This window comes from Corythoichthys intestinalis, chromosome 7, assembly GCF_030265065.1.
Source record: "Corythoichthys intestinalis isolate RoL2023-P3 chromosome 7, ASM3026506v1, whole genome shotgun sequence".
NCBI classification, from domain to species: Eukaryota; Metazoa; Chordata; class Actinopteri; order Syngnathiformes; family Syngnathidae; genus Corythoichthys; species Corythoichthys intestinalis.
The window spans coordinates 23,030,844-23,058,262 of record NC_080401.1 but is presented as its reverse complement, the minus strand read 5'-3'; the positions used below and the strand labels follow the sequence as shown (position 1 = coordinate 23,058,262).

The 27,419-nt window shown below is 38.0% G+C and overlaps 1 protein-coding gene across 5 annotated transcripts in view; it reads left to right on the top strand.

Annotated features, from left to right (window-relative positions):
• jak3 (Janus kinase 3 (a protein tyrosine kinase, leukocyte)) overlaps window positions 1–23,548 on the top strand; it is a 36,946-nt gene extending 13,398 nt beyond the window's left edge. For 4 of the 5 annotated variants that reach the window (XM_057841895.1, XM_057841897.1, XM_057841896.1 and 1 more), the window contains 13 exons: window positions 3,119–3,250; window positions 4,631–4,718; window positions 4,980–5,104; window positions 6,648–6,786; window positions 6,979–7,130; window positions 7,474–7,624; window positions 7,748–7,875; window positions 13,333–13,522; window positions 13,650–13,774; window positions 19,108–19,280; window positions 21,921–22,038; window positions 22,124–22,237; window positions 22,381–23,547. In XM_057841895.1, the coding sequence (XP_057697878.1) occupies window positions 3,119–3,250; window positions 4,631–4,718; window positions 4,980–5,104; window positions 6,648–6,786; window positions 6,979–7,130; window positions 7,474–7,624; window positions 7,748–7,875; window positions 13,333–13,522; window positions 13,650–13,774; window positions 19,108–19,280; window positions 21,921–22,038; window positions 22,124–22,237; window positions 22,381–22,491 (1,746 nt within the window). In that variant the 3' untranslated portion in view covers window positions 22,492–23,547. Of the gene's footprint in view, window positions 1–3,118; window positions 3,251–4,630; window positions 4,719–4,979; window positions 5,105–6,647; window positions 6,787–6,978; window positions 7,131–7,473; window positions 7,625–7,747; window positions 7,876–13,332; window positions 13,523–13,649; window positions 13,775–19,107; window positions 19,281–21,920; window positions 22,039–22,123; window positions 22,238–22,380 lie in introns of all 5 variants that reach the window. The other variant, XM_057841898.1, reaches the window with a different exon arrangement.
• The last annotated feature ends 3,871 nt before the right edge of the window (window positions 23,549–27,419 follow it).

Sequence of the window (27,419 nt, the reverse complement as noted above, 5' to 3'; positions counted from 1 at the left end):
ATATACTTATCGCAATATCCACAATACCCCTGTGTCTAGTTAAGTTTAGGGTAAAGAATTGGACTAGGGCGACTGTCCCAAAAACCCTTCGAACTTCACATAGCGTGACCTACTGTATGTTTTTTTTTTTTTGTTTGTTTTTGTTTTGTTTTTTAAATGAAAAAAAGCAAAATGAAAAGTGAAACCAGTTACTTTGCCAAGTAACTAATTACTTTTACATTCAGGTAACTGAGTTACTAATAAGAGTGGGAACCTTTTGGTACCTCACAATACTATACGATTTGCGATACAAAACTCATGATAACGATGATCTGACGATATGGTGACAACGTTTATCAATACATTGGTCAGGAAATCATTATAGGATATTCTACAAACAACAAATGACCATAAAAACAAGCTTCTGCTGTGAATTGGAATTAGTTTATCACTAGTAGACGTCCAATCCGTCCAAACCCTCCCACTTCAAACGGATTGAACGTCTATGGCCGTCAGTGACAGCCAATGCCAGGCAGTGAGGTAATTTAAGGTCATTTACCTGTTGATTTTTGTCAGGGAAGTTCACTTTTGAACCCCAAGACAAGTATCAATCAATAGCTCAAATGAAAGAAAAGAATCAGACTCAGCCAAGGATTGCCTGCTTCGAAGACTTTATAAACAAGATAGGGTACAAAATGACGTGACCCGGACAAGTGCTGTGACCACGCAGAAGTACAACGAAAATACACAAGTAAAGGGTCTATATGCTTGTTTAAAGGACGTTGCTTACTCTGAAACGATACCTTCTACGAAAACATAAGGGAAAGTTATTACTGCCCAACTCTGGTGATTTTCCACAGAAAAACATCCTGATATACGACCTTGGAAACTCGCTCTGGCTGGTACAAGAGGGAGTCAAATCAGATAAGGCAGTCGACAGAAACCTATTGTAATATTTTCAAAGGAATATATGTGCAGCGCAAGAACATTGATGGATACAGTCTCACAAATGAATATAGTTTCACAGCAGTTATGTGTTTTATAAGCATGAATAAAATATTCTTTCACAATTTTCAGTTACTTCCTGTTGATTTTATGGGTCACTTCCTTTTTACTTTGAGTTACAGAACAGGAAGTGACCTACGAATCACCCAAATAAATAGGCAGTGACTCAAACTCAAAAGTCAATGACCTGTAAATGCCCTAAAATGAACAACAAGTGACCTGTAAATGCCATGAAAATCGGACAGAATGACTGTGAATGCTCTGGTTTCGAATGAACGAATGTTCCCAGTCTAATGGATTGGTGGTCGAGCACTGTCAATGGCAGCCTTAGAGTTAACTGAGACACTATTATGGTGGAAGATTGTGGTAGCAGCTTTTTTTTTTTTTTAAACATTGACACCTTTTTAAAGCGATATCTCGATTCGTGGCAGCAGCATATCGATAACCTTTTGTGATACAAAGAAACAAAGTATCACGATAGATCACCTTTTCGATATTTTGTCACACCTCCCAGTTACTAGCTCAAGCTACTAACTCAGAGCTCTAACTTCTTCTAATGAGGTCTAATGAGGTCTAACGAGGCTCCACTCGTTACCTGTATTAATGGCACTTGTTTTAAGTCATTATCGGTATAAAAGACACCTGTCTACAATCTCAATCAGTCACACTCCAAACTCCACTATGGCCAAGACCAAAGAGCTGTCGAAGGACACCGGAGACAAAAGTGTAGACCTGCACCAGGCTGGGAAGACTGAATCTGGAATAGGTAAAATGCTTGGTGTAAAGAAATCAACTGTGGGAGCAATTATTAAAAAATTGAAGACATACAAGACCACTGATAATCTCCCTCGATCTGGGGCTCCATACAAGATCTCACTCCGTGGCGTCAAAATGATAACAAGAACGGTGAGCAAAAATCCCAGAACCACACGGGGCGACCTAGCGAATTACCTACAGAGAGCTGGGACCACAGTAACAAAGGCTACTATCAGTAACACAATGCGCCGCTAGGGACTCCAATCCTGCACTGCCAGACGTGTCCCCCTGCTGAAGAAAGTACACGTCCTGCGGTTCGCTAGAGAGCATTTGGATGATCTAGAAGAGGACTGGGAGAATGTGTTATGGTCAGATAAAACCAAAATAGAACTTTTTGGTAGAAACACAGATTCTCGTGTTTGGAGGGGAAAGAATACTGAATTGCTTCCGAAGAACACCATACCCACTGTGAAGCATTGGGGTGGAAACATCATGCTTTGAGGCTGTTTTTCTGCAAAAGAACCAGGACGACTGATCTGTGTAAAGGAAAGAATGAATAGGGCCATGTATCGAGAGATTTTGAGTCAAAATCTCCTTCCATCACCAAGGGCATTGAAGATGAGACGTGGCTGGGTCTTTCAGCATGACAATGATCCCAAACACACAGCCAGGGCAACAAAGGAGTGGCTTCGTGAGAAGCATTTCAAGGTCCTGGAGTGGCCTAGCCAGTCTCCAGATCTCAACCCCAAAGAAAATCTGTGGAGGGAGTTGAAAGTCCGTGTTGCCCAACGACAGCCCCAAAACATCACTGCTCTAGAGGAGATCTGTATGGAGGAATGGGCCAAAATACCAGCAGCAGTGTGTGAAAAGCTTGTGAAGAGTTACAGAAAACGTTTGACCCTCGTTATTGCCAACAAAGGGGACATAACAAAGTATTGAGATGAACTTTTGGTATTGACCAAATGCTTATTTTCCACCATGATATGCAAATAAATTCTTTAAAAATCAAACAATGAGATTTGCTGTTTTTTTTTTTTCACATTCTGTCTCTCATGGTTGAGGTTCGCCCATGTTGACAATTACAGGCCTCTCTAATATTTTCAAGTGGGAGAACTTGCACAATTAGTGGTTGACTAAATACTTATTTGCCCCACTGTACCATAAAAAGGAATTAATGAAACAACTGGAACAGTAACTAAAGAAATAACTAACACAGAACATGAAATGTTTTGTTATTTACATCTGTAGTTATGGAATGCATGCTAGGAGGCATGTTGGCGCCTAATAGTCCGAAAATTACGGTAAATTTGTCCCCAGGAAATTAGCATGGCATGATGTTATGATTCTCTTTTTCATACTACATTTTTATCTTCATTAGGGGGAAAGCCTTGGACAGGGATCCTTTACCCGAGTATTTAAAGGCTCCAAAAGAGACATTCACGATGGGGAGAAACATGTGACAGATGTTCTTCTTAAAGAACTTGATAGCAGCCACAAGAATTGCTGGGAAGTGAGTCTATCCCAATCAAATGCTATGTTTCGTGCAAGGGCGTAGGTTTGGATGGCGACAGTAGGGACATAACACTACCAAATTTTCAGGATGCTTAAATTGTCCGCACCAACTTTTAAGCAACCTTATTTACATTATATAATGAGTTCAGTTATAAGTGATTTAGATTGTATTCCCTCATGTTGTAAGGATAGAATTGATCCTGCCATTATTAAGTGAATTATTTTCATTATGTTCAGACCTACATTTTTCCTTTTTCACTTGCTGGATGTGACAGTCCATTTTTTTTCCTAAAACGCATGTTTCATTGGCTGATGACTTGCCCCCCTCCACACACACATGTACTCACAGCATAAATACAGCATTTCGACAACATGCCGCCTCCTCCGGCCCCTTCAAAGAGAAGGGATATTAGTTTTAAGTTTTATTTGATCAGCAGCAGCCACTGTTATTAATGTAAAAAGACGTCAGTGTTGTGGGGGTGAAGAACATACCACTAATTTTGCTGCTGAAAGTCCGACCTGCATGTGAGTCAGCATAACATTAAGATTTGTGAATTTGTGAACCTGCAAAACTTGAGTACGAAGCTGCTTAGAGAGAATTGTCCACCTGTATGTGTTTTCTACTGTTAACGTTAATTAAACTGTAAGAAATGTAGTGAACCAAGGTTTTCCCCTTTCTCCCCAATTGTTATTTTATTTATGTGGTCTTAAAGCAGCCCAAAGGAGCTTTTAATTTTTTGTTGAGTTTTGCTGTGCTTCTGGACAATACCAGTAGTGTTTTACCTGAAGAAGGGCTTCATTCTTGTTTATTTTTGTTATTCCCTGACTAGGACATTTTTTCAGTTATATTTGATAACTTTATTTAGACAGACAATGGTGAGTGGCAAATGTTTATTTTTTGCATTTCTGGATAGGTCAGAGATTATTAACAAGTTTGTATTTATTGTGTCTGTTACATGATTTAAGTTATGTTCAAATTTGGCTGTTTAAATTTGCTAATAAAATCCATACATTTATTCTGGAAGCTTTCAAAATGTTTCTTCAGTAGTTTCTGAAAACAAAGGTTTGAATCGAACAGTGTATCACTTGAACGTTAGTATAAGTCAATACAGATTTATTTTGCATTGATCATTTAGCCTATCAATTGATTGGGTTCATATTCATGAGAAAAGTAGCCCTGAACCCTGTTCAACCAATGTGTTTCCTCTTATTAATGTCCCGTCCCCAACAAAAAGTGTACATGCAAGTTGTACTGTTATATCGTCCCTACCAATGTTGAGACCAAACCTACGCCCTTGTCATCGTGTGATTTGTTTGTTCTATGATTTGCTTCATTATTAAAGCGTGGGGCATTTATTTATTTTTTCCCCCCATGTAGTCATTTTTCGAAGCTGCCAGCATAATGAGTCAGATCTCACACAAACACCTCCTCTTGGTTTATGGCATCAGTGTCCATGGAACAAAAAGTAAGTTTGATGGAGGTTTTTGACCTTTCGTTTTTTAATTCTACTCCTTTATATCACAAATGTACGTGACCAAGTTATGATAAATGTCATCCAAAGGTTTCATAATGCAAAATTGTTGATAAACCTTGCCTTTATTCCCTTTACATCTTTTGCAAGGGTGAGTTTTGTTCTTCAAACTCATTTTAAATTATGGCAGCCGTTTACAGTTTCTTTGGATGAGCTCGTTGTTGCTGTTAGAGCAACCGTCCCTGCTCTTTGCAGATATAATGGTCCAAGAGTTTGTGAAGTATGGGGCCCTCGACCTTTACCTGAAGAGGGGGAGCTCTACGTCAGTGAGCTGGAAACTTGACGTAGTCAGACAGCTTGCATGTGCCCTCAACTTCCTGGTAAGAAAAGATTTTCAACCTACAGTGTTGGCCAAAAGTATTAGCACCCCTGCAATTCTGTCAGATAATGTTCAATTTCTCCCAGAAAATGATTGCAATTACAAATGCTTTGGTAGTAATATATTCATTTATTTTGCTTGCAATGAAAAACACAAAAGAAAATGGTGTCCTGGAATTTTAGACTGTGCCTTCTCCAAATTGCCATTTTCAGATCTCTCCACGGGTGTTCTATGAGATTCAGGTCTGGACTCATTGCTGGCCACTTTAGAAGTCTCCAGCCCTTTCTCTCAAACCAATAGTGCTTTTTGAAGTGTGTTTTGGGTGTGTTTTGTTGTCCTGCTGGGAGACCCATGACCTCTGAGGTAGACCCAGCTTTCTCACACCGGGCCCTGCATTATGCTGCAATTTATTTATTTATTTATTTTATTTTTTTGTAGTCTTCAGACTTCATAATGCCATGCACACAGTGAAGCAGTCCAGTGCCAGAGGCAGCAAAGCAACCCCAAAACATCAGGGAACCTCCGCCATGTTTGACTGTGGGGAACGTGTTCTTTTCTTTGAAGGCCTCGTTTTTTTCTGTAAACTCTATGTTGATGCCTTTTCCCAAAATGCTGTACTTTTGTCACATCTGACCAGAGAACATTCTTCCAAAACGTTTTTGGCTCTCTCAGGTACATTTTGGCAAACTCCAGCCTGGCTTTTTTATGTCTATGGGTCAGAAGTGGGGTCTTCCTGGGTATCCTACCATAGAGTCCGTTTTCATTCAGACGTCGACGGACAGTACGGGTTAACGCTGTTGTACCATCGGACTGCAGGACAGCTTGAACTTGTTTGAATGTTAGTTGAGGTTCGTTATCCACCATCCGCACGATGTTTCATTGAAATCTCTCTTCAATTTTTCTTTTCCGTCCACATCTAGGGAGGTTAGTCACAGTGCCATGGGCTTTACACTTATTGATGATATTGATGACACTGCGCACGGTAGACACAGGACCATTCAGGTCTTTGGAAAAGGACTAATAGCCTTGAGATTGCCCATGCTTCCTCACGAATTTGCTTCTCAAGTCCTCAGACAGTTCTTTGGTCTTCTTTCTTTTCTCCATGCTCAATGTGGTACACACAAGGACACAGGAAAGAGGTTGAGTCAACTATAATCCATTTTAACTGGCTGCAAGTGCGATTTAGTTATTGCCACCACCTGTTATGTGCCAAAGGTAGGCAACAGGTGCTGTTAATTACGCAAATTACAAAAGAATCACATGATTTTTCAAAGGGTGCCAAAACTTTTGTCTGGCCCATTTTTAGAGTTTTGTGTAAAATGATAATGATTCAATTTTTTTCCTCATCCTCTTTTGTGTTTTTTTCATTGCAAGCAAAATAAATGAAGATATTACTAACAAAGCATTTGTAATTGCTGTCATTTTCAGGAAGAAATTGAGCATTATCTGACATAATTGCAGGGGTGCCAATACTTTTGGCCAGCACTGTAGCTCATGACACACTTAAAAGCATAACAGTTTTCATGAATACAATGGTCTTGCAGGAAGAGAAGAACATTGTCCATGGAAATATCTGTGCAAAAAATCTTCTACTGGCAAGAGAAGGCGACGTGCATCAGGGCAGCTCTCCTTTCATCAAGCTCAGTGATCCTGGCATCAGCGTTGCAATGATAGGAAAAGATGGTATGACATTGCTCCTATCTCCTTGTTGTTGTAGAAAAGCTGAAATATTGTATAGGATATCCTTTGTTGATGCTCAAAGGACAAATTCTGATACTAATATGCACTGTAATAGAGGTAAAATAATGTTTGTACTTCCAAATACTATTGGCAAATTTTCTAATGTTCTATTGTTTATAAATATGGTTATTTCAGTTATCCTGGATAGAATTCCCTGGGTTGCCCCTGAAGTGTTGGGCGCTCCAGACAAGCTGACTGTAGAGTGTGACAAGTGGAGCTTTGGTGCCACTGTGTGGGAGATCTTTAACAGTGGCAATGCTCCACTGCAAGACTGGGATCTTCTACAAGTATATGTGCTTCATTAATAATCATAATAAGAGTAATAGTAATCATAATAAAAGTTGAGTGTAGTTACTGGTTTTATTTTGCATTTATTCATGTAGCCATTCGTTTAGTTGATGTATCTTAATATTATTGCACAAAAGAAACATGTCACCCTTCTGCTCATACGGCAGTAAACGCAATAAGTCTAGAATCATGCTGTATTATTATATTATTTAAAAAAAAAAAAAAAAAAAAAAAGATGCAGATAAGCAGTAAACACTTTAAATCTAGAATTTTACTGCATTATAAAACAAAGATACAAGTAGAGACGTGTCTAAATCTTTTAAATGTTCATATTGTTTGTAGAAGCAGCAGTTTTACCAGAGTTTCCAGCAACTGGCGCCCTCTCAGTGGCCAGAACTGGATGAACTGATCAACCATTGTATGAACTACAAAGCGGCCTTCAGACCTTCATGTCGCAGCATTATCCGCGAACTCAACAGTCTAATCACATCAGGTGCTTGTGCAGTATTTCTCCTACTGTTACTATATTGTATGGCACTACAAGATAGCAACTATTCCTGAACAAAACTCTTATGAAAAAACTACAATGAATGATATTTGCCCTGCTTTTTGGCAGACTATGTAATACTTCACGCTAGTGAGCCTGTTACACTCAACGCAGTGTCACATGCAACTAGTCTTGCCATGCAGGATCAGACATTGTTTGAGGAGAGACACCTGCGGTACATATCTCTACTGGGAAAGGTATGTGACATAAATAGGCTACATACCAACAAAAAATCTGACAACTAGGTTTAAAATATTGTTTCCTCAATTGTTTCTGTGGCTATGCATAGGTACAGTATTCACAGAGTGTGTGCTGTGGTTGCCAGTAAGAGGAGAAAATTTCTGTTAAAAACACGATGATGTCCAATCCATTCTGACTAGGAGGGTTGTCAGCGATTTTTCACTACCACTGTCAATGGTAGCCAATGCGTTCATTCATGAATTAACATTGAAGCAGTTACACAACTAAGAAGGTTGTTGACATTTTTTAGTTTGAGTGTTGTAAGTGGTAATCTGCCAACATTGCTGTGTGGTCAATGTAAATAACCAGACGTGGTTAGAATAGCCAAAAATTTTACTCAAGTAAGAGTAGTGTTACTTTTAAATAATATTTCTCAAGTAAGTCACCCAAAAATGTACTCAAGTACAAGTGAAAAAATAAGTATTTGTTGAAAAGAATACTCAAGTAATGAGTAACATTGTGAGTAACTGGTTCCAATGTCCGATTTTTTAAAATATTGTTTTTCTTTCTTAGCACAACGTAATCTATGTGAACTATGAGTATTACTAGTTATGCAGGGGTGAAAGTGGCTAGAATTTCTTACCGGAACTCCCCGACGTGAAGGTCGCCACGGAGCCAGAAATTTTATTTATTTATTCCTTTTTTTTGTGGGGGGGTGGACAAACATCCTAAAACTACTGAAATGCAAAGAAAACTGTTTTGGCACAGTTATTTCTATAACACATACAAAAACTTATTTTCATTCAAAATTGTATTTTTTTTAATGATTTGCAAAATAAAAGTTAACAAAAACAGCAATAACCCCAACCTCCATCTCCTAATTTTTTTTCTCTTTCAGTTCCTCACATTAGGGTTAACCTCTACAGGGTTAAGAATATAGGATGTATATTAAAATTGAAGTTAATGTCAACATTTACTTTTTTTTTTTTTTTTTTTAAATAAGATATAAGTAACATATATTCAGGAAAATAAGAACAAATGACTTAATATATATATATATATATATATATATATATATATATATATATATATATATATATACAGTGCCTTGCAAAAGTATTCGGCCCCCTTGAACCTTGCAACCTTTCGCCACATTTCAGGCTTCAAACATAAAGATATAAAATTTTAATTTTTTGTCAAGAATCAACAACAAGTGGGACACAATCGTGAAGTGGAACAAAATTTATTGGATAATTTAAACTTCTTTAACAAATAAAAAACTGAAAAGTGGGGCGTGCAATATTATTCGGCCCCCTTGCGTTAATACTTTGTAGCGCCACCTTTTGCTCCAATTACAGCTGCAAGTCGCTTGGGGTATGTTTCTATCAGTTTTGCACATCGAGAGACTGACATTCTTGCCCATTCTTCCTTGCAAAACAGCTCGAGCTCAGTGAGGTTGGATGGAAAGTGTTTGTGAACAGCAGTCTTCAGCTCTTTCCACAGATTCTCGATTGGATTCAGGTCTGGACTTTGACTTGGCCTTTCTAACACCTGGATATGTTTATTTTTGAACCATTCCATTGTAGATTTGGCTTTATGTTTTGGATCATTGTCCTGTTGGAAGATAAATCTCTGTCCCAGTCTCAGGTCTTGTGCAGATACCAACAGGTTTTCTTCCAGAATGTTCCTGTATTTGGCTGCATCCATCTTCCCGTCAATTTTAACCATCTTCCCTGTCCCTGCTGAAGAAAAGCAGGCCCAAACCATGATGCTGCCACCACCATGTTTGACAGTGGGGATGGTGTGTTCAGGGTGATGAGCTGTGTTGCTTTTACGCCAAACATATCGTTTTGCATTGTGGCCAAAAAGTTCAATTTTGGTTTCATCTGACCAGAGCACCTTCTTCCACATGTTTGGTGTGTCTCCCAGGTGGCTTGTGGCAAACTTTAAACGAGACTTTTTATGGATATCTTTGAGAAATGGCTTTCTTCTTGCCACTCTTCCATAAAGGCCAGATTTGTGCAGTGTACGACTGATTGTTGTCCTATGGACAGACTCTCCCACCTCAGCTGTCGATCTCTGCAGTTCATCCAGAGTGATCATGGGCCTCTTGGCTGCATCTCTGATCAGTTTTCTCCTTGTTTGAGAAGAAAGTTTGGAAGGACGGCCGGGTCTTGGTAAATTTGCAGTGGTCTGATGCTCCTTCCATTTCAATATGATGGCTTGCACAGTGCTCCTTGAGATGTTTAAAGCTTGGGAAATCTTTTTGTATCCAAATCCGGCTTTAAACTTCTCCACAACAGTATCTCGGACCTGCCTGGTGTGTTCCTTGGTTTTCATAATGCTCTCTGCACTTTAAACAGAACCCTATCACAGAGCAGGTGCATTTATACGGAGACTTGATTACACACATTTGGATTCTATTTATCATCATCGGTCATTTAGGACAGCATTGGATCATTCAGAGATCCTCACTGAACTTCTGGAGTGAGTTTGCTGCACTGAAAGTAAAGGGGCCGAATAATATTGCACGCCCCACTTTTCAGTTTTTTATTTGTTAAAAAAGTTTAAATTATCCAATAAATGTTGTTCCACTTCACGATTGTGTCCCACTTGTTGTTGATTCTTGACAAAAAAATTAAATTTTATATCTTAATGTTTGAATCCTGAAATGTGGCGAAAGGTTGCAAGATTCAAGGGGGCCGAATACTTTTGCAAGGCACTGTATATATATATATATATATATATATATATATACACACACACATATATATATTAGGGCTGTCACAATTATCGCGTTAACGCGCGGTAATTAATTTTTTAAATTAATCACGTTAAAATATTTGACGCAATTAACGCACATGTCCCGCTCAGACAGTATTCTGCCTTTTAGTAAGTTTTACAGCAAGGCTTTTTGTGCTGTCTAAACGCGAACTCTTGTGGTCGCTTTGCGACATGGTTTATTGTTTTCTTGCCAGTTCAATATGGCTGCACGACGTCTCGGGCTGACGCCTACGTTGTAATGTTGTGCTTATATGATCCTTGGACAAGATTTGTCCGTAAGTATGGTTGTTGTAAAGAATGTACATATTATGTTAGTAAGCGAAATGTTATATTTTTTGTATGAGACACTTTTTGTTTATGTTTAGTGAACCTGTATAGCGTGCTAAGCTAACGTTGTTGCTAATGCAATGCTTGTGTACTTTTTTTTGTAGTTTTACAACGGTCTAAAGAGGACAATGGTTTGAGGCCATTTTATTAATAAATCAGATGAAAAAGGAAGAAGTCTGATTATTAAGGCGTCGTTCATTAGCTGTCTAGCTTTGGAAAAAGTAGACGCTTCGGAGTGAGGACAGCATAGACAGATTTAAATGACAGTAGAGTGAAATGCCCACAACAGTCCTTATGTACCATATGTTGAATGTATTTATCCATCTTGTGTCTTATCTTTCCATTCCAACAATTTATTTAACAGAATATATATATATAATTTACAGAAAAATATGGCATATTTTATAGATGGTTTGAATTGCGATTAATTGCGATTAATTACGATTAATTAATTTTTAATCTGTAATTAACTCGATTAAAAATTTTAATCGTTTGACAGCCCTAATATATATATATATATATATATATATATATATATATATATATATATATATATATATATATATATATATATATATGTGTGTGTGTGTTTGTGTGTGTATATACTTATAATATGCAGAGTGAAATGGAATATATTTTGAAGATCGCGCAAACATTGACTTTTTTAAATCGTAAGAAAATGAATAAGTAACCTAACATAAATGAACAAATATAAGTCCAAAGTGCACATTGACAGCTAAGATGTTCTGAACCTCCCCATCAGAGCAAATAAAACTAAATATGATAAATAAGCCTGCTCAACTCTTTCCTTGCTTTTTAAGATTTGATCCATTTTATGTTGCATTGCCCTTTTTTGTCGCATCAATTCAACAATTTTTTTTTTTTTTTTGCTGCTCCAGAAAACATGCACATTTGAACCAATCAGAGCTATCTCTGCTGATCACATGTCAATATGTCAGCCAATTGAACGGATAAATGAGTCCAGCTGTTTTGCTTTGCTGCGTGCATTCGCACATAGACTTGACTCATCATCGTCAGACTCAGATAACTGCAGCACCTGGGGAAACCTCCATGCCGTCCGTGGAATAAAATAAATAATAAATATTGGTGGAAACGGACTACACTACACAAGCACTTTATGATGCTTGTTGTTAACACTTGTGTATGTAAATCTGGTGTTGGTAGATTGTTTTCTTCTTGGAGATGAAATGCACGTGTGGTGGCTTAGCATTTTTTTTTCAACATAGCATTTTGACACTTCCTGTCATATTTTTGGAATCAAAGCACCGTGTACCGGAACAGCATTCCGGCCCTGAATCCAACTGATCCACATGTTCATGTTTAAATAGACTGCGTTTCTTGGAAACAATATCTCCAGCAGATCGTGCTGCCCTTTCCACCATTGCAGTGGGTTATTTTTCAGGGTTAAAAACTCACGATCTCTGTACCGCTTCACATTTCACACTAACTCTGTCCCATGCGAACAGATCTGGCTGCCTTCGTCACTTCAAAGTCCGACTTTTGTTTTCCTGAGTGCGTTGAAAATCAATCGCTGCACGTCGCTGGCGTGGTGTGCAAACTGTCCATTGTTTTAGCATGTTGCTTCGTTGCCACTTCTAGTTTCGTTTTGGGCTGTGAAGAAAATGCTACGGAGCGTGCGTTACAGTGGCTTTGTTAGCTCTCGCGTTGTTATGACACGCCCGTGACGATCGGGAAATGACGGTGACTACTAGCGGTTCTGCCGAAATGAATGGGAAGTTGAGGCAACCACTACGGCGGTCACAATCTAAGTGCGCTGTGTGGTGAATGACACAAGCGCACCATGTGAGGTAAAAGCTAAATTATTATCATATTAAGCAATGGATTGAACTAGGCATTAGAAACCGATTCTTGTGCTCGCGATAGCCGAATTCTATCTCTACTATCGGTTGATTGAATATTTAATGGCTAATTACTGTCGAATGGTAAGTCTACTATTGATACAGCTGTATCTCTCACTTGTAAAACCGTATATCCGGTCGTATCGGTTTATCGTTCTCAAGCTTAGTTACTACCCACTTCTACTTTTACGACATGTGCTTTTAAAATTGATATTTTTACAAAGTTCATAGACACACATGATTTGTGAAAACATGACCTGAAATTTTCTACCAGGGCCACTTCTTTGTACTTTTGTTGCTTGAAGGGCTTTGAGACTTTTGTCTATGAACAGCTAAATATTAATAAAGTTTGCTTGCTTGCTTGTTGGCTTGCTTACTTTCTTACTTACTTTTGGATAGAAGTTTAAATTATACATAAAAACGTTGCTACCCTAATAGACATAGACTTTTGATTAAGTTAATCCAGTGTCTTAATTCCCACAGGGAAACTTTGGAAGTGTTGAACTGTGCCGTTACGACCCACTGGGAGATGACACAGGTGAGATGGTTGCTGTGAAGAAGCTGCAGCCCAATAAGCAATCAACCCTGGAGGACTTCCGTAAGGAGATCAAAACACTCAGCATGATGTGCTGTGACTACATCGTCAAATATAGAGGAGTCTGCTATAGCACGGGTAATGAAAATGTGTTTATGTTGGGAATTTTTTTTTTTTTTTTGCTGCATTATGATGATTATATTTTACGTGACTTACAGTTGTTCAAGAAATAACAGTACACAGTAAAGATGGTTTGTGTTTTTAGGGCGACTCAATATGAGTTTGGTGATGGAGTACCTACCACACGGAAGTCTTATTGTATATACAGAAATCAACAGACACAACATCAACACGATGCGCCTGCTACTCTTTGCTTCACAGATCTGTAAAGTAAGACTTACACAGTACAATACACAATCATACAGAGGTTAAAAGGGATAGACAACACCTTGGTCATACGCATACTAGCAGAAAGAACCGTATTAAAATAGTGAAAAGACACAGAATTACATTTTTTCCATTGCGTTATACAGGAGAAAAATGTTTTTAAAAAGCTGGAATTTACTGGAAGTAGGCAAAATAGCCGTTGTCAGACATTTTAAAATGCCAGAACTATTTTAGCCAATTAAATGCAAGTGTCCCTGATAGTCTTGTCTGCTCGCATCACGCATTGGCTACCCACTGTGCTGTGCACTACAGCATGAATTACTTCAGGAAATCCCGCAGGTCACGGGATTCATGTGGGACTCCCGAAGGATAGGAATCAAACTTTATTAATTGCATGACTGGAACGGGCGGGCATAATAATCAAAGGGAGCGGGAACATATAAATACAATGAGGATTTTCATTTTGTGTTAAAAAACCTAGAGGTTTGAAGCGTTTGAACGCCCAAAAAAAACTATACATTCCAATATCTAACGTTTCCACCGCTTCAACTTCCGGCTACTTTATTTGCGTGGACTCAACATGGTGAACAGTGGAGGTGAAAACCAGAAGAGAGAACTACACATGAAATGATGACACATATGATAAACTGTAGGAGCTTGTAGGTGGAATTTCCAAGTTATTAGAAAACTGCTTGACAGTGAAACGTCCTGCAAATACGTACAAGTAGTCCCTGGGTTACGATGTACCAGACTTAAGTGATTTAAAATTCACGACACTGGAGTCTTTTTGTCTCCAGTTATTTTTGGATAGTTATTTTGATATTTAGGGGGTATTTTGTGGTACTTAAAGGGTTAACTCCGATTTACACAGAAATTTAGGTTATGTCGACAGCGTAGGAAGGGAACTCGTATGTAACCCGAGGGACAACTTGTACGTGGCATATAAGTAATCTAAAATTAGTAATCTAAAAAGAACAATCCATTGATTTATCCTAATAATAATAATAATAATAATAATACATTTTATTTGAAGGCTCCTTTCTGGCACTCAAGGTTGCCGTACAATCATTTAAAACATTTAAACATATTAAAAGTGAGAAAATTAAAGTATAGAACATTTAATGCAATTTTAAATACTAAAAGAGATATAAGTGCAGTTAAAAACACCAGAACTTAGTGATTATTGTGGACAGGCTAGTCTGAACAGGAGAGTTTCAAGTTTTGATTGAAAAGGGGGAGGGAATCTGTGTTCCTGAGGTCGCGTGGGAGTGAATTCCAAAGCCGGTTGAACGCTCGGCTCCCCATGGTGCTGAGGCAAGCGGGGGGGGGGGGGGGGGGGGGGGGGGGGCAGACAGTTGTATGGAGGAAGAGGATCTAAGGGCACAGGATGGAGTAGTCAAACGAATGAGGTCGAACAGGTATGGAGGGGCGAGTTTTATGGATGGCTTTGAATGTGAGGAGGAGAACTTTATTGAACTGTATTCGAAAGTGAACCGGGAGCCAGTGAAGCTGTTGGAGGGCTGGATTGATGTAGTGGATGGAGGGGGTACGGGTTGTGATGCGGGCAGCTGAATTTTGGATCAGTTGGAGTTTATGGAGAGTTTTCTGAGGGAGGCCGAAGAGGAGAGAGTTGCGGTAGTCCAGGTGGGAAGTGACAAGGCTGTGAACCAGAATTGCAGCAGAATGTGGGGTGAGGGAAGGGCGGAGGCGACTAATGGTGCGTAGGTGAGTGTGCAATCCGGGTAATGTTATTGATGAGCGATTGAAACGAAAGTGTGTTGTCGAGGATTACTCCTAGGCTCTTGACTTGGGGGGAGGGTGAAACAGTGGAGTTGTCAATGGTAAGGGATAGGTTATGGCTTTTGGAGATGGTGAATTTAGAGCCAACGAGGAGCACCTCAGTTTTATTACTGTTAGGTTTTAGGAAATTGTGGGTAAACCAGATTTTTCATTTCTGTGATACAGTCAGTCAGGCATGAGGGCGGGAGAGTGGAGGAGGGTTCAGAAGTGAGAAAGAGTTGGGTGTCGTCGGAATAGCAGTGATAGTAGATGTTGAATTTGCGAAAAATTTTGCCAAGGGGAAGTAGGTATATGATGAAGAGTAAGGGCCCGAGGACAGAGCCCTGAGTCACACCGCTCAGAAAGGTAGGATGAGAACCAGTTCAACTGTTTGCGGGTGATGCCAATAGTGGAAAGCCGGTGGAGGAGTGTGGTGTGACTAATGGTATCAGAGGCTGCAGATAGGTCTAGGAGGATGGCGATGGAGAGCAGTCCAGAATCAGCTGCCATGAGGGGGTCGTTGGTTATTTTAACGACTAATGACCAACTTAAAGGTGTTTAAAAATAAATTAATTATTTTAAAAAATGAGAGTGAAAGTATTTTGACTGGGAGCAGGACGGGATTGGGAGTCATTCTACAGGAGTGGGACGGGATGTGATTTACTTTTTGACTCAGCCCTGGGATTGGGATGGAATAGGAATTTTTCCTCTGAGAGTGGGAGGGAAAGGGAGTAAAAATCCACACCCGATTCATGCTCTATTATGCACCAACAATGGCTTATAGATGTTTTAATGCAGCCAGGGAGTGAAGCGGGCTTCGTCTTAGTAGCAGACTAAAGAGACTAAGGAGAAAGATTGCACAAGTACAAAATATAAAAAGTGTTTTCCTATCATCGTAGCTAGCGTAATTTTCGGACTATAAGCCGCTACTTTTTTGCCTCATTTTGAATCCTGCGGCTTATAGTCCAGTGCGGCTTATTTGTTGATTTATTTTGGGTTCATGGCTAACGCTTTATTTGACAGTGGTGTCATAAGACCATCATGATAATGACATGACACTGTCATCCGGCAAATTATGTCAATAACTCTATTCATGTGTATCTTTTACATCCATTCGTAAGTGAGATCATTTGCCGGATGACACTAAATGACATCTGTTATAAGCATTCATTAATGCTCATGACATTACCCTGTCATAATTAGGATTCTCTTATGACAGTCTTATGGTGCCAATGTCAAATAAAGTGTTACCAAATACCATAACTAGAAAAAAATTAAACAACTGCAACAGTAACTGAAGAAATAATTAGCACAGAACATGAATTTTGATTGTTATTTACATCTGTAGCGATGCACAACATGCTAGGAGGCATGTTGGACGACAACAGTGTTGACAGCAGGTGGCAGCAGAGGTTGATTGTCTCCCCCAAGGGAGCAGTGTTTGCCAAATGAAGCTTGTTGAAGGAACGGAGCTTTCCAGCCAATTGGTTCAAAGCTTCATGATGATTCATTTCATCTTATGATGTCGCTGTCAAATAAAGTGTTACCGGTTAATATCCATTGGTGTAAATATCGCATGATACAGTGAGGACAGCTGTGGCTCATGGTCCAGTGCGGCTTATCTATGAACAAATGTCGTTTTCGTGTCAAATTTGGTGGGTGGCGGCTTATAGTCAGGTGCGCCTTATAGTCCGAAAAATACTGTACTTTTTTATCATTGCGTCTGCATTTATGTCCTGTACGCGTGTGGCAGGACTAGCGTTTGTCACACAATCGCTGCACTTATAAGAGGTTTAATTATTTTGTATTTGAACTAGGGCTGCCAAAATTATCGCGTTAACGGGCGGTAATTAATTTTTTAAATTAATCACTTTAAAATATTTGACGCAATTAACGCACATGCCCCGCTCAAACAGATTAAAATGACAGCAGTGTAATGTTCACTTGTCACTTGTTTTTTGGTGTTTGGCGCCCTCTGCTGGCGCTTGGGTCCAACTGATTTTATGTGTTACACCGTGAGTGAGCATGGTGTAATTATTGACATCAACAACGGCGAGCTACTAGTTTATTTTTTGATTGAAAATTTTACAAATTTTAATAAAACGTAAACATTAAGAGGGGTTTTAATATAAAATTTCTATAACTTGTACTAACATTTATCTTTTAAGAACTACAAGTCTTTCTATCCATGGATCACTTTAAGAGAATGTTAATAATGTTAATGCCATCTTGTTGATTTATTGTTATAATAAACAAACACAGTACTTATGTACCGTATGTTGAATGTATATATCCGTCTTGTGTCTTATCTTTCCATTCCAACAACGATTTACAGAAAAATATGGCATATTTTATTGATGGTTTGAATTGCGATTAATTACGATGAATTAATTTTTAAGCTGAAATTAACTCGATTAAAAATTTTAATCGTTTGACAGCCCTATTTGAACATTATTTTCTCCATTATGAGATGTGGAAGAAATGCTAAATTTGCCTACTTACGTAAATACATCACAAATGCACTTATACTAGGCGCTGTCTACTGCTTTTGTTGTTAGCAGCGGTTGTTATTACAATGTATTTGTGAATGTAATGTGGACTGTTATCACTGAATGCATGAATGGCAAAACACTGACTTTGTGGATTGTAATATTGATGAACAACTTCATGGTCCAAGTCTTTTGATGAATGGAGACTATATAAAGAGCACATCAGCATTCTATGGGTTTCAGTCAGTTAGGGCACTCCATTTTGACTGTTCGTTATTCCAGTACTTAAATTACACACTGTTGAAAATTGGTGTTGCATTAGAAATAAGGTAAAACAAATGTTCAGTAGTTTAGGAGAGTAAAATGTCCTCTTGCTTACTTTTCCAAGACAGGATGTGTAGGCAGGATGGTGAAAGCTGTGTAAATAGTACGACGTCCTGGCAGTGCAAAACAATGTCATGAATTTAGAAAAGAAGAGAAACCCAACTGTGGTTATTTGGTTTGAATGTGATATGAACAGGGTGGTAAAGACTGTACATACTGTATGTCTTTTAAGGGAAAGACAACACATTTACCATATGCATTCCAGTGAAAAGAATCTTGTCTATTAAAAAAGAAAAAAAAACACAAATGAATTTTGCTGGTGTGTAATAGTGAAGATTTTTTTGGTTTGTTTTTTTACATAAAAGCCAGTATTCGTAAGAAGATGCTGTCCTTAGTGCAAGTAGTCATTTTTATCAACGCTAGTATATTTTACCGGTTCTCATTATCACATGCACCTGTGCTCGCGTCCGTGAGGCCATGACTACACATAGCAGGGTATTTGGCAAAAAGAAAAACTTTTTCTACGGTTTGGCCTATCATCAACACGCACATTTAAACAACGGTTCTTAAAAACTGCGTCCTAAGTGAAGATTTGTGAATGAACCATTCAAAACATCCATAAAGATGTTTGGAAGAATGATGGTCATTTCTTGCTATTTACAATAATCAACAGGCAAGATTCCTAATGTGATATGCATTCACAAGCAAACGCAGTATACAAATGTCAATATTTTGAACTTCCAGGGCATGGCGTACCTGCAGACATTACGGTATGTGCACCGAGACCTGGCTGCCAGAAATATCCTTGTGGCAAGTGAGTCATTGGTGAAAATTGCCGATTTTGGACTGACCAAGATTGTTCCATTGGACAAGGAATACTACAGAGTCAAACAGCCTGGAGAGAGCCCCATCTTCTGGTGTGTCATTTCATTTCTCAAAATGCAGTGAGGTCTAGTCCTTTTTGTTTGCAAAATACTGAAAAAGATTAGGTTTGTTGTTGAAATATGCAACATGATCTCACAGTATAGTTTCACCTGATTCATAATTTAGAAGAAACAACGACCATTTTTAGTAGAAGTACGTGAATGTAGATTTGGGTTTTGACCTGTAAAGATTGCATTTATACTAGCACTAGATAGACGTACTATGGACCAAAATTAAATTTAAAGTAGAAGCTCGGAAACATTGTGAAGCTGCAAAACAAATGGTTGTGACACTGTAATCCCAAACAGTTGAAATAGCTCTTAACTATTAAGATTGTAACAGTCAAATATCGTTATGTAGTTGACTGAACTATCACGTTTTGCGCTCTGTAAAGATTCATACTACTTTAATTGAATAGGGCCTAATATTTTAATGTTAATTTGTGTGGTATGCTAAAATTTTTTTTTTAGAAACCATACAGTACATCACTAAATGTTGGTTGTGTAATCTAATATATATATATATATATATATATATATATATATATATATATATATATATGCTAGTATATATTTAGTTCTGTGAATGTGTTAGACTTTACAAAATGCATCACAATCTACATTTTTCTGATGCACTCATAAAAGAAAGATCCTAAGCAATTGATGCAAGTCACCTATGAACAAGAGGTAAAGGTATTGAAACGAGCCTGCAAGATGAAATTCAGCGCAAGTACTGTCATGCGTTTCTCTAGTACTGGCTTCATGATTTAAATGTTTTTGTCTCGCATGATAGGGACAGAAAAATCCATCTGGAAGTCTCAAAAAACATTCATATTTAGATATACTGTACATAATATGCCACCCTAATTATTCACCATGGACCAGTAATGTAATGTTATGTAAATGGAGCGTACCAACTCTCTCAATAACAGAGGGGTGTCCTAATAACTAGCACAAACGAATGGCACCATTTCCGAACAATTTTGCAGTAAATGAGGGGCTTAGAGGGACGTCATCACTTGAAATTAATATCTCAAGCCCCCCAATTTACCGCAAAATGGACCCGAATTTTTTTGTGCTCTGTTCGTGCTAGTTTTTAGGACACCCCTCTGTTATTGAGAGAGTGGGTACGCTCTATTAGCTGCGGGACCTAAGCTAAGAAAAAGCTACGAGTGACGTCCCCACTCGAAATTAATGTCTCAATAAAAGCATAATACTGTATCTACAAAACCGTTGCAGCACAAACGATTATTATAATTTTTATATAAATTTGCGTCTGATGGGGGGGCAAATTAACGGAGGCCCATAGAGATGGTCACAAAGCACATATAGCAAAGTGTCGTCTTATTTATTTATTTATTTATTTTAACTTCTGGGTCATCGTCTTTGCAATTGTCTTGCGAGCCATTTGCTGTCGTGTTGTGGCAATTGGCGTTCGTGCTTTTGCCAATTTGCAATCGCGCTTTAGGAATTGGGGATTGTGTTGTGGCAATTTGCATTCCTGCTGCGAGCCATTTGCTGTCGTGTTGTGGCAATTGGGGTTCGTGTTTTTGCCAATTTGTGATCGCGCTTTAGGAATTGGGGATCGTGTTGTGGCAGTTTGCATTCGTGCTTTTTTTCTTTTGCAAAGCGTTTGCAATTGGGGCTCGTGCTTTTTCTATTTGCAAAGTGTTTGGACTTTGCATTTCGCCTGCCACCTCTCGGCCACCGTAAGCATCCGTACGCATGCGCAAATCCATTAAAAACAGTGAGTACTCACTATTTTTGTTTTTATTGAGTTTTTCTGTTAACTTTTTATTACCTCAAAAGTACTTTTTGCATTATATTTGCCTTTCATACTTTTAACCATTGTGTTTTCGTTTTGTGAAATATGGACATGGCTGTCCTTCTCATTAATATTCCGCTCGGGTTCAAATTGGAAGGGCAGAACTGACGACATGTTTATGTAGTTAAAGAGTGACACTGTGAAAGTCCGGCAGCGTGTCCATGTGACATCACCGCCCTGCGACGTCAACAACAATGGCGACCTACTAGTTAAAATTATTTTACAAAGTTTATTAAAACAAAAACATTAACAGGGGTTTTAATATCAAATTAGTTCTAACATTTATCTTTTAAGAACTGCATGTCTCTCTATCCGTGGATCCCTTTGAATGGGAACTGTCACCAGAGTGTTGGAACAGTTAATTGGAACAAGTAGCATTAGATCAGACAAATAAAAAAAATATACAAAATAGGCATAATTTTCCGAGATAACGCAACACTCTTGTATTTTGTTCACTTTGAAAACTAATGCTCTATATACTGTAGATAACAAAGGCATTGGACATGCTAAAGAAGAGACAAGGGAGTAACCCAAAACACAAACTGTGACTCTGTGGTAATAACTTGGATAGGTTTCACAAAAAGAAGAATTTAAAAGTTGCTATTGTCGCAAACGATTGAATGAATGGCTGATTAAATTCACATTGAATTATTTATTACGTTCACCTACAGTTTAACTGTTTCAATAATTGGGCTCAGCATTGCAAATATTGTGTTCGAGGTAGTCTTTGTATCTTTAAAAAAAGATCTCATCGTTACAATACTTTGCGATGGAAGTAATAGTTATTTATTCTATTGTGCTCAATGCAGGTTTGCCCCAGAATCCATCAATGAGTTTAGATTCTCCCAAAAGTCGGATGTGTGGAGTTTTGGAGTTGTTCTTCATGAGCTATTTTCCTATTGCGAAATGAGCTCCAACCCCAAAAAAGTGAGTGTTACAATCCAACTTGAAAAATACTAATTTCATTTATTTCAGCCATGCATGGTTACATGACCATTGATGTATATTTCAGCTATGTATGCAGAAGATTGGAACCAATGTGCATGGTCTATCAATATCAATGCATTTGCTAAATATCCTAAAAGACAACTGGAGGTTGCCTCCCCCTGCAAACTGCCCACCCAAGGTAAGCGTATTTTTCACAATAACTCTAATGAAAAACATTCAGCTCTTCCACTGCATAAGTTGTACTATTTGATGACTAAGCTCTTAACTCAGTCATCTCGCATCATTGACTGATTACTCAAAACGTTGCCTCTGTCGCACCAGGTGTACGTTTTGATGAAGCAGTGCTGGGTTTACAACTTTGAGGAGAGGCCGTGTTTTTCCAGCCTTGAGGATCAAATTGAAATCATCATGCGAGAAGAGATAAGAGGCTGACTGGAAGGGAGAGCCCTCGCCCTCGCGTCGCTTCTAAAAATGGCGCGACGCCATGCTCACTGCACAAGCGAGCATTGAGTTTATCTGTCGACACAGTTGTGGCTGGATCTAAACGGTTACAACGAACGGTTACAAGGAAAATGAGTATTTCTTTGAATTTTGATGTGGTGATAAAGTACTGGTGTGATTATATGTTTTGCGTAGCTGCTGTTACCATAAAGTTTTATGATTGGCATCAAAGCACCACAATGACAGTTAAAAATCATCAAATAAAACAAAGTAAATAAAATCTAACAGGTCAAAAGAGTGACATTTGAATCACCAGAAGGCCATTAGAGGTGTCCTAATTTGCTAGTTAGCGAGAAAACAGACAAATAATATATTTTTTAATATAATATATAATGAAATATATACACAGATAGATGAATAGGTACAACAGGATACACTTTAGCTTTGTTGAAAAGCTTTTATTACCCTAACCCTTTATGAGGCTGCCGCTTGACAAAGACATCCGACCATTTTATGAGGATTACCTGAGTCATCAAAGGTTTAAAAGTACAGTATTTGGATGAGAACCGCTTAAAATAGAAATAAAGTGTCTTCTCAATGCACAATTCTGACTTAATCAGCAGGTATTTTCAACCACATTGTTCTGACACACTGATCATGATAAGCATCACGCACAGGGTTGCCAACAGTGCCTTGAAAAATGGAATCATCCTGTATTCAGAAACAAAAGTACGTGTCTCGTATTAATCTTACAAGCGACGCGTTTTGTCCCGTATTATCATGAAAATCGAAAATAGTGTTTTGTTTGTTGAACGAACGAGTACTGGTATGATGCTTTTCAAGAACACTGTACATAGGGGAACATACAGTATTGCCTCTCCTGCTTTCTGACCAATGACCTGACTGAACAATGACAATCACGCTCATTTCATTGTTCGAGTAGGTTCTGTTGCTTACCACAAGCAAAACCTAAAAACAATATAAGAGTGTGGGATCAGATCAGAGGTTTGAGTGAAGCACGAGTAAAAAGCATGTTCAAAATGATCATCATTTATTTTCTTAAACGATGATCATTAAGATATGAAATTTAATTTTTTTGTCAAGAATCAACAACAAGTGGGACACAATCGTGAAGTGGAACAACATTTATTGGATAATTTAAACTTTTTTAACAAATAAAAAACTGAAAAGTGGGGCGTGCAATATTATTCGGCCCCTTTACTTTCAGTGCAGCAAACTCACTCCAGAAGTTCAGTGAGGATCTCTGAATGATCCAATGTTGTCCTAAATGACCGATGATGATAAATAGAATCTACCTGTGTGTAATCAAGTCTCCGTATAAATGCACCTGCTCTGTGATAGTCTCAGGGTTCTGTTTAAAGTGCAGAGAGCATTATGAAAACCAAGGAACACACCAGGCAGGTCCGAGATACTGTTGTGGAGAAGTTTAAAGCCGGATTTGGATACAAAAAGATTTCCCAAGCTTTAAACATCTCAAGGAGCACTGTGCAAGCCATCATATTGAAATGGAAGGAGCATCAGACCACTGCAAATCTACCAGGACCCGGCCGTCCTTCTAAACTTTCTTCTCAAACAAGGAGAAAACTGATCAGAGATGCAGCCAAGAGGCCCATGATCACTCTGGATGAACTGCAGAGATCTACAGCTGAGGTGGGAGAGTCTGTCCATAGGACAACAATCAGTCGTACACTGCACAAATCTGGCCTTTATGGAAGAGTGGCAAGAAGAAAGCCATTTCTCAAAGATTTCCATAAAAAGTCTCGTTTAAAGTTTGCCACAAGCCACCTGGGAGACACACCAAACATGTGGAAGAAGGTGCTCTGGTCAGATGAAACCAAAATTGAACTTTTTGGCCACAATGCAAAACGATATGTTTGGCGTAAAAGCAACACAGCTCATCACCCTGAACACACCATCCCCACTGTCAAACATGGTGGTGGCAGCATCATGGTTTTGGGCCTGCTTTTCTTCAGCAGGAAGATGGTTAAAATTGACGGGAAGATGGATGCAGCCAAATACAGGAACATTCTGGAAGAAAACCTGTTGGTATCTGCACAAGACCTGAGACTGGGACGGAGATTTATCTTCCAACGGGACAATGATCCAAAACATAAAGCCAAATCTACAATGGAATGGTTCAAAAATAAACGTATCCAGGTGTTAGAATGGCCAAGTCAAAGTCCAGACCTGAATCCAATCGAGAATCTGTGGAAAGAGCTGAAGACTGCTGTTCACAAACACTCTCCATCCAACCTCACTGAGCTCGAGCTGTTTTGCAAGGAAGAATGGGCAAGAATGTCAGTCTCTCGATGTGCAAAACTGATAGAACCATACCCCAAGCAACTTGCAGCTGTAATTGGAGCAAAAGATGGCGCTACAAAGTATTAACGCAAGGGGGCCGAATAATATTGCACGCCCCACTTTTCAGTTTTTTATTGTTAAAAAAGTTTAAATTATCCAATAAATTTTGTTCCACTTCACGATTGTGTCCCACTTGTTGTTGATTCTTGACAAAAAATTTAAATTTTATATCTTTACGTTTGAAGCCTGAAATGTGGCGAAAGGTTGCAAGGTTCAAGGGGGCCGAATACTTTTGCAAGGCACTGTATGTGTACTTTAATCTCTATGGAGGTAGATTTGTGTCTTTATTATTCAATCAAGAAAAAAGTTGCTTCAATAAAAAAAAAAAGTTGCTTTAATCAAAATATTTATTTTCAATCAAAGAAAAAGTCACTTCAATCAAAAAATTGCATTTGAATGCAAAAATATATTTGAAACTCAAAAAAATGTATTTGGAACCTATTTTTCTTTGAATTTTTTTTTTTTTTTTTTTTTTTTAAGTCAAGTTTTTTTTAGTGAAACAACTTTTTTGATTGACGTAATGTGGTTTTGTGTTTGGACCATGTTTTGGCTAGGACATTTGTGTCTTTCTTATTTAATCAAAAAATAAGTTGCTTCAAACAAAAAAATATATATATTCAAAAGAAAAATCACTTCAATCAAAAATTTTTAAAATTCAATCGTAGAAAAAAAATTTTGAATGTGAAAAATGATTTCAGACTCAGAAATTTGTATTTGAACACTTAATTTTTCATTAAAACTGTTTTCTTTGAATGAAGCAATCCTTTTTGTGTTTGAGCCATATTATGGGTAGGACATTTGTGTCTAAATCATTCAATCCCAAAAAAAAGTTGCCTCAATCAAAAAAAAAAACTATTTTTAATCAAAGAAAAATCACTCGTAAAAATAATTTTTCTTTTTCTTTTTCTTTTTTTTTTTTTGAATTTTTTTTTTTTTTTTATTGAAGTGTCACTTTTTTGAAAAGCAAAAAGTTTAATTTTTTTTTTTTTTTTAAGTGGAAAAAGTTTTGAAGGCACTTTTTTTCGATTGAATTCTTTTGACACAAAGATGCAACTTTAACGCTATGTTTGAGTGGCAGGTGACTACGCCAATGGCATTAAAGCATGAAGCAAGTATAATGGCCACCAGGGTTCCATTCAGCCATTGGACTCTGCTCGATTCTAAGCCGAAAATAGGGCACCGGTACGGGGGTGCGACCTCAGGATCTCACCGGAGTGCCCACGACGGTGAGATCCTGAGGTTGCTTTCCACTTCCGCTTTCCGTTTTCCACTTCAAAAAAAAAAGTGCGTCCAAAACTTTTTCCACTTAAAAAAAACAAAACAAAAATAAAGAGTTTAAAACTTTTTGCTTTTCAAAAAAGTGACACTTCAATAAAAAATATATATATATTTCAAATTTTAAAAAATGATAAAAGAAAAATTATTTTTGCGAGTGATTTTTTTATTTGATGAAAAATTGTTTTTTTTTTTTTTTGATTGAAGCAACTTTTATTGGGATTGAATGATTTAGACACAAATTTCCTACCCATAATATGGCTCAAACACAAAAAGGATTGCTTCATTCAAAGAAAACAGTTCAATGAAAAATTAAGTTTTCAAATACGAATTTCTGAGTCTCAAATAATTTTTCACATTCAAAAATGTTTTTCTACGATTGAATTTTTTTTATTTTTGATTGAAGTGATTTTTCTTTTGAATATATATATATATATATATATATATATATATATATATATATATATATATATATATACTGTATATATATGTTTGTTTGAAGCAACTTATTTTTTTGATTGAATAATAAAGACACAAATGTCCTAGCAGAAATGTGGTCCAAACGCAAAACCACATTACATCAATCAAAAAAGTTGTTCCAATAAAAACAGGGGTCGCGTTAACCGAATATTTTCCGTCGTTGACCGATTTTTTTAAACGGTGACGGAAAAAACTGAAGTCCATCCGTCATTTTGACCGGTTGCAATTCACACCCCAGACCACAGGGTGGCGAGTGAGCATATTAATTAGCTATTGTCTCTCTTGATGCATGACGTCGTTGGCCTTACTCTGAAAAATGTCAAGGCAACTGAGTGAAGTTTCTTCAAAAAGCCCCAAAACGACGATGGTGTTGATAAAAGAGGTGAAAAAACAGGGACTGCACAAGCGGGCACGCAATTCAAGTCCATGCGCACCAGGAGGAAAGTGTGAGACTACGTTCAGGCCACAGCAGGTGAACTGTTAATTTCATTGTTCCATATGCTACATATGGTAGGCTACCTAACTACTGGGGCCACAGTCAGCTGTTTTTGTCACTGCGGAGAAAAAGTTACATATTCATCTGCTTGATGTGGATGGCACGGTGTGGATAATCTGGTAAGCTTGTTCGGAGAGAATATTAATTTAAAATGAATGAAAACGAAATACTATTGAATATGTTGAAGCGGTATGCAATGTTAAGAGTCTTGTTAGCTGTAGGCGCACTATCCTAGACCCCTCACTATCCACTCGCGGGGGCCTGCGCTTGTCAGTGACGTTCCTTA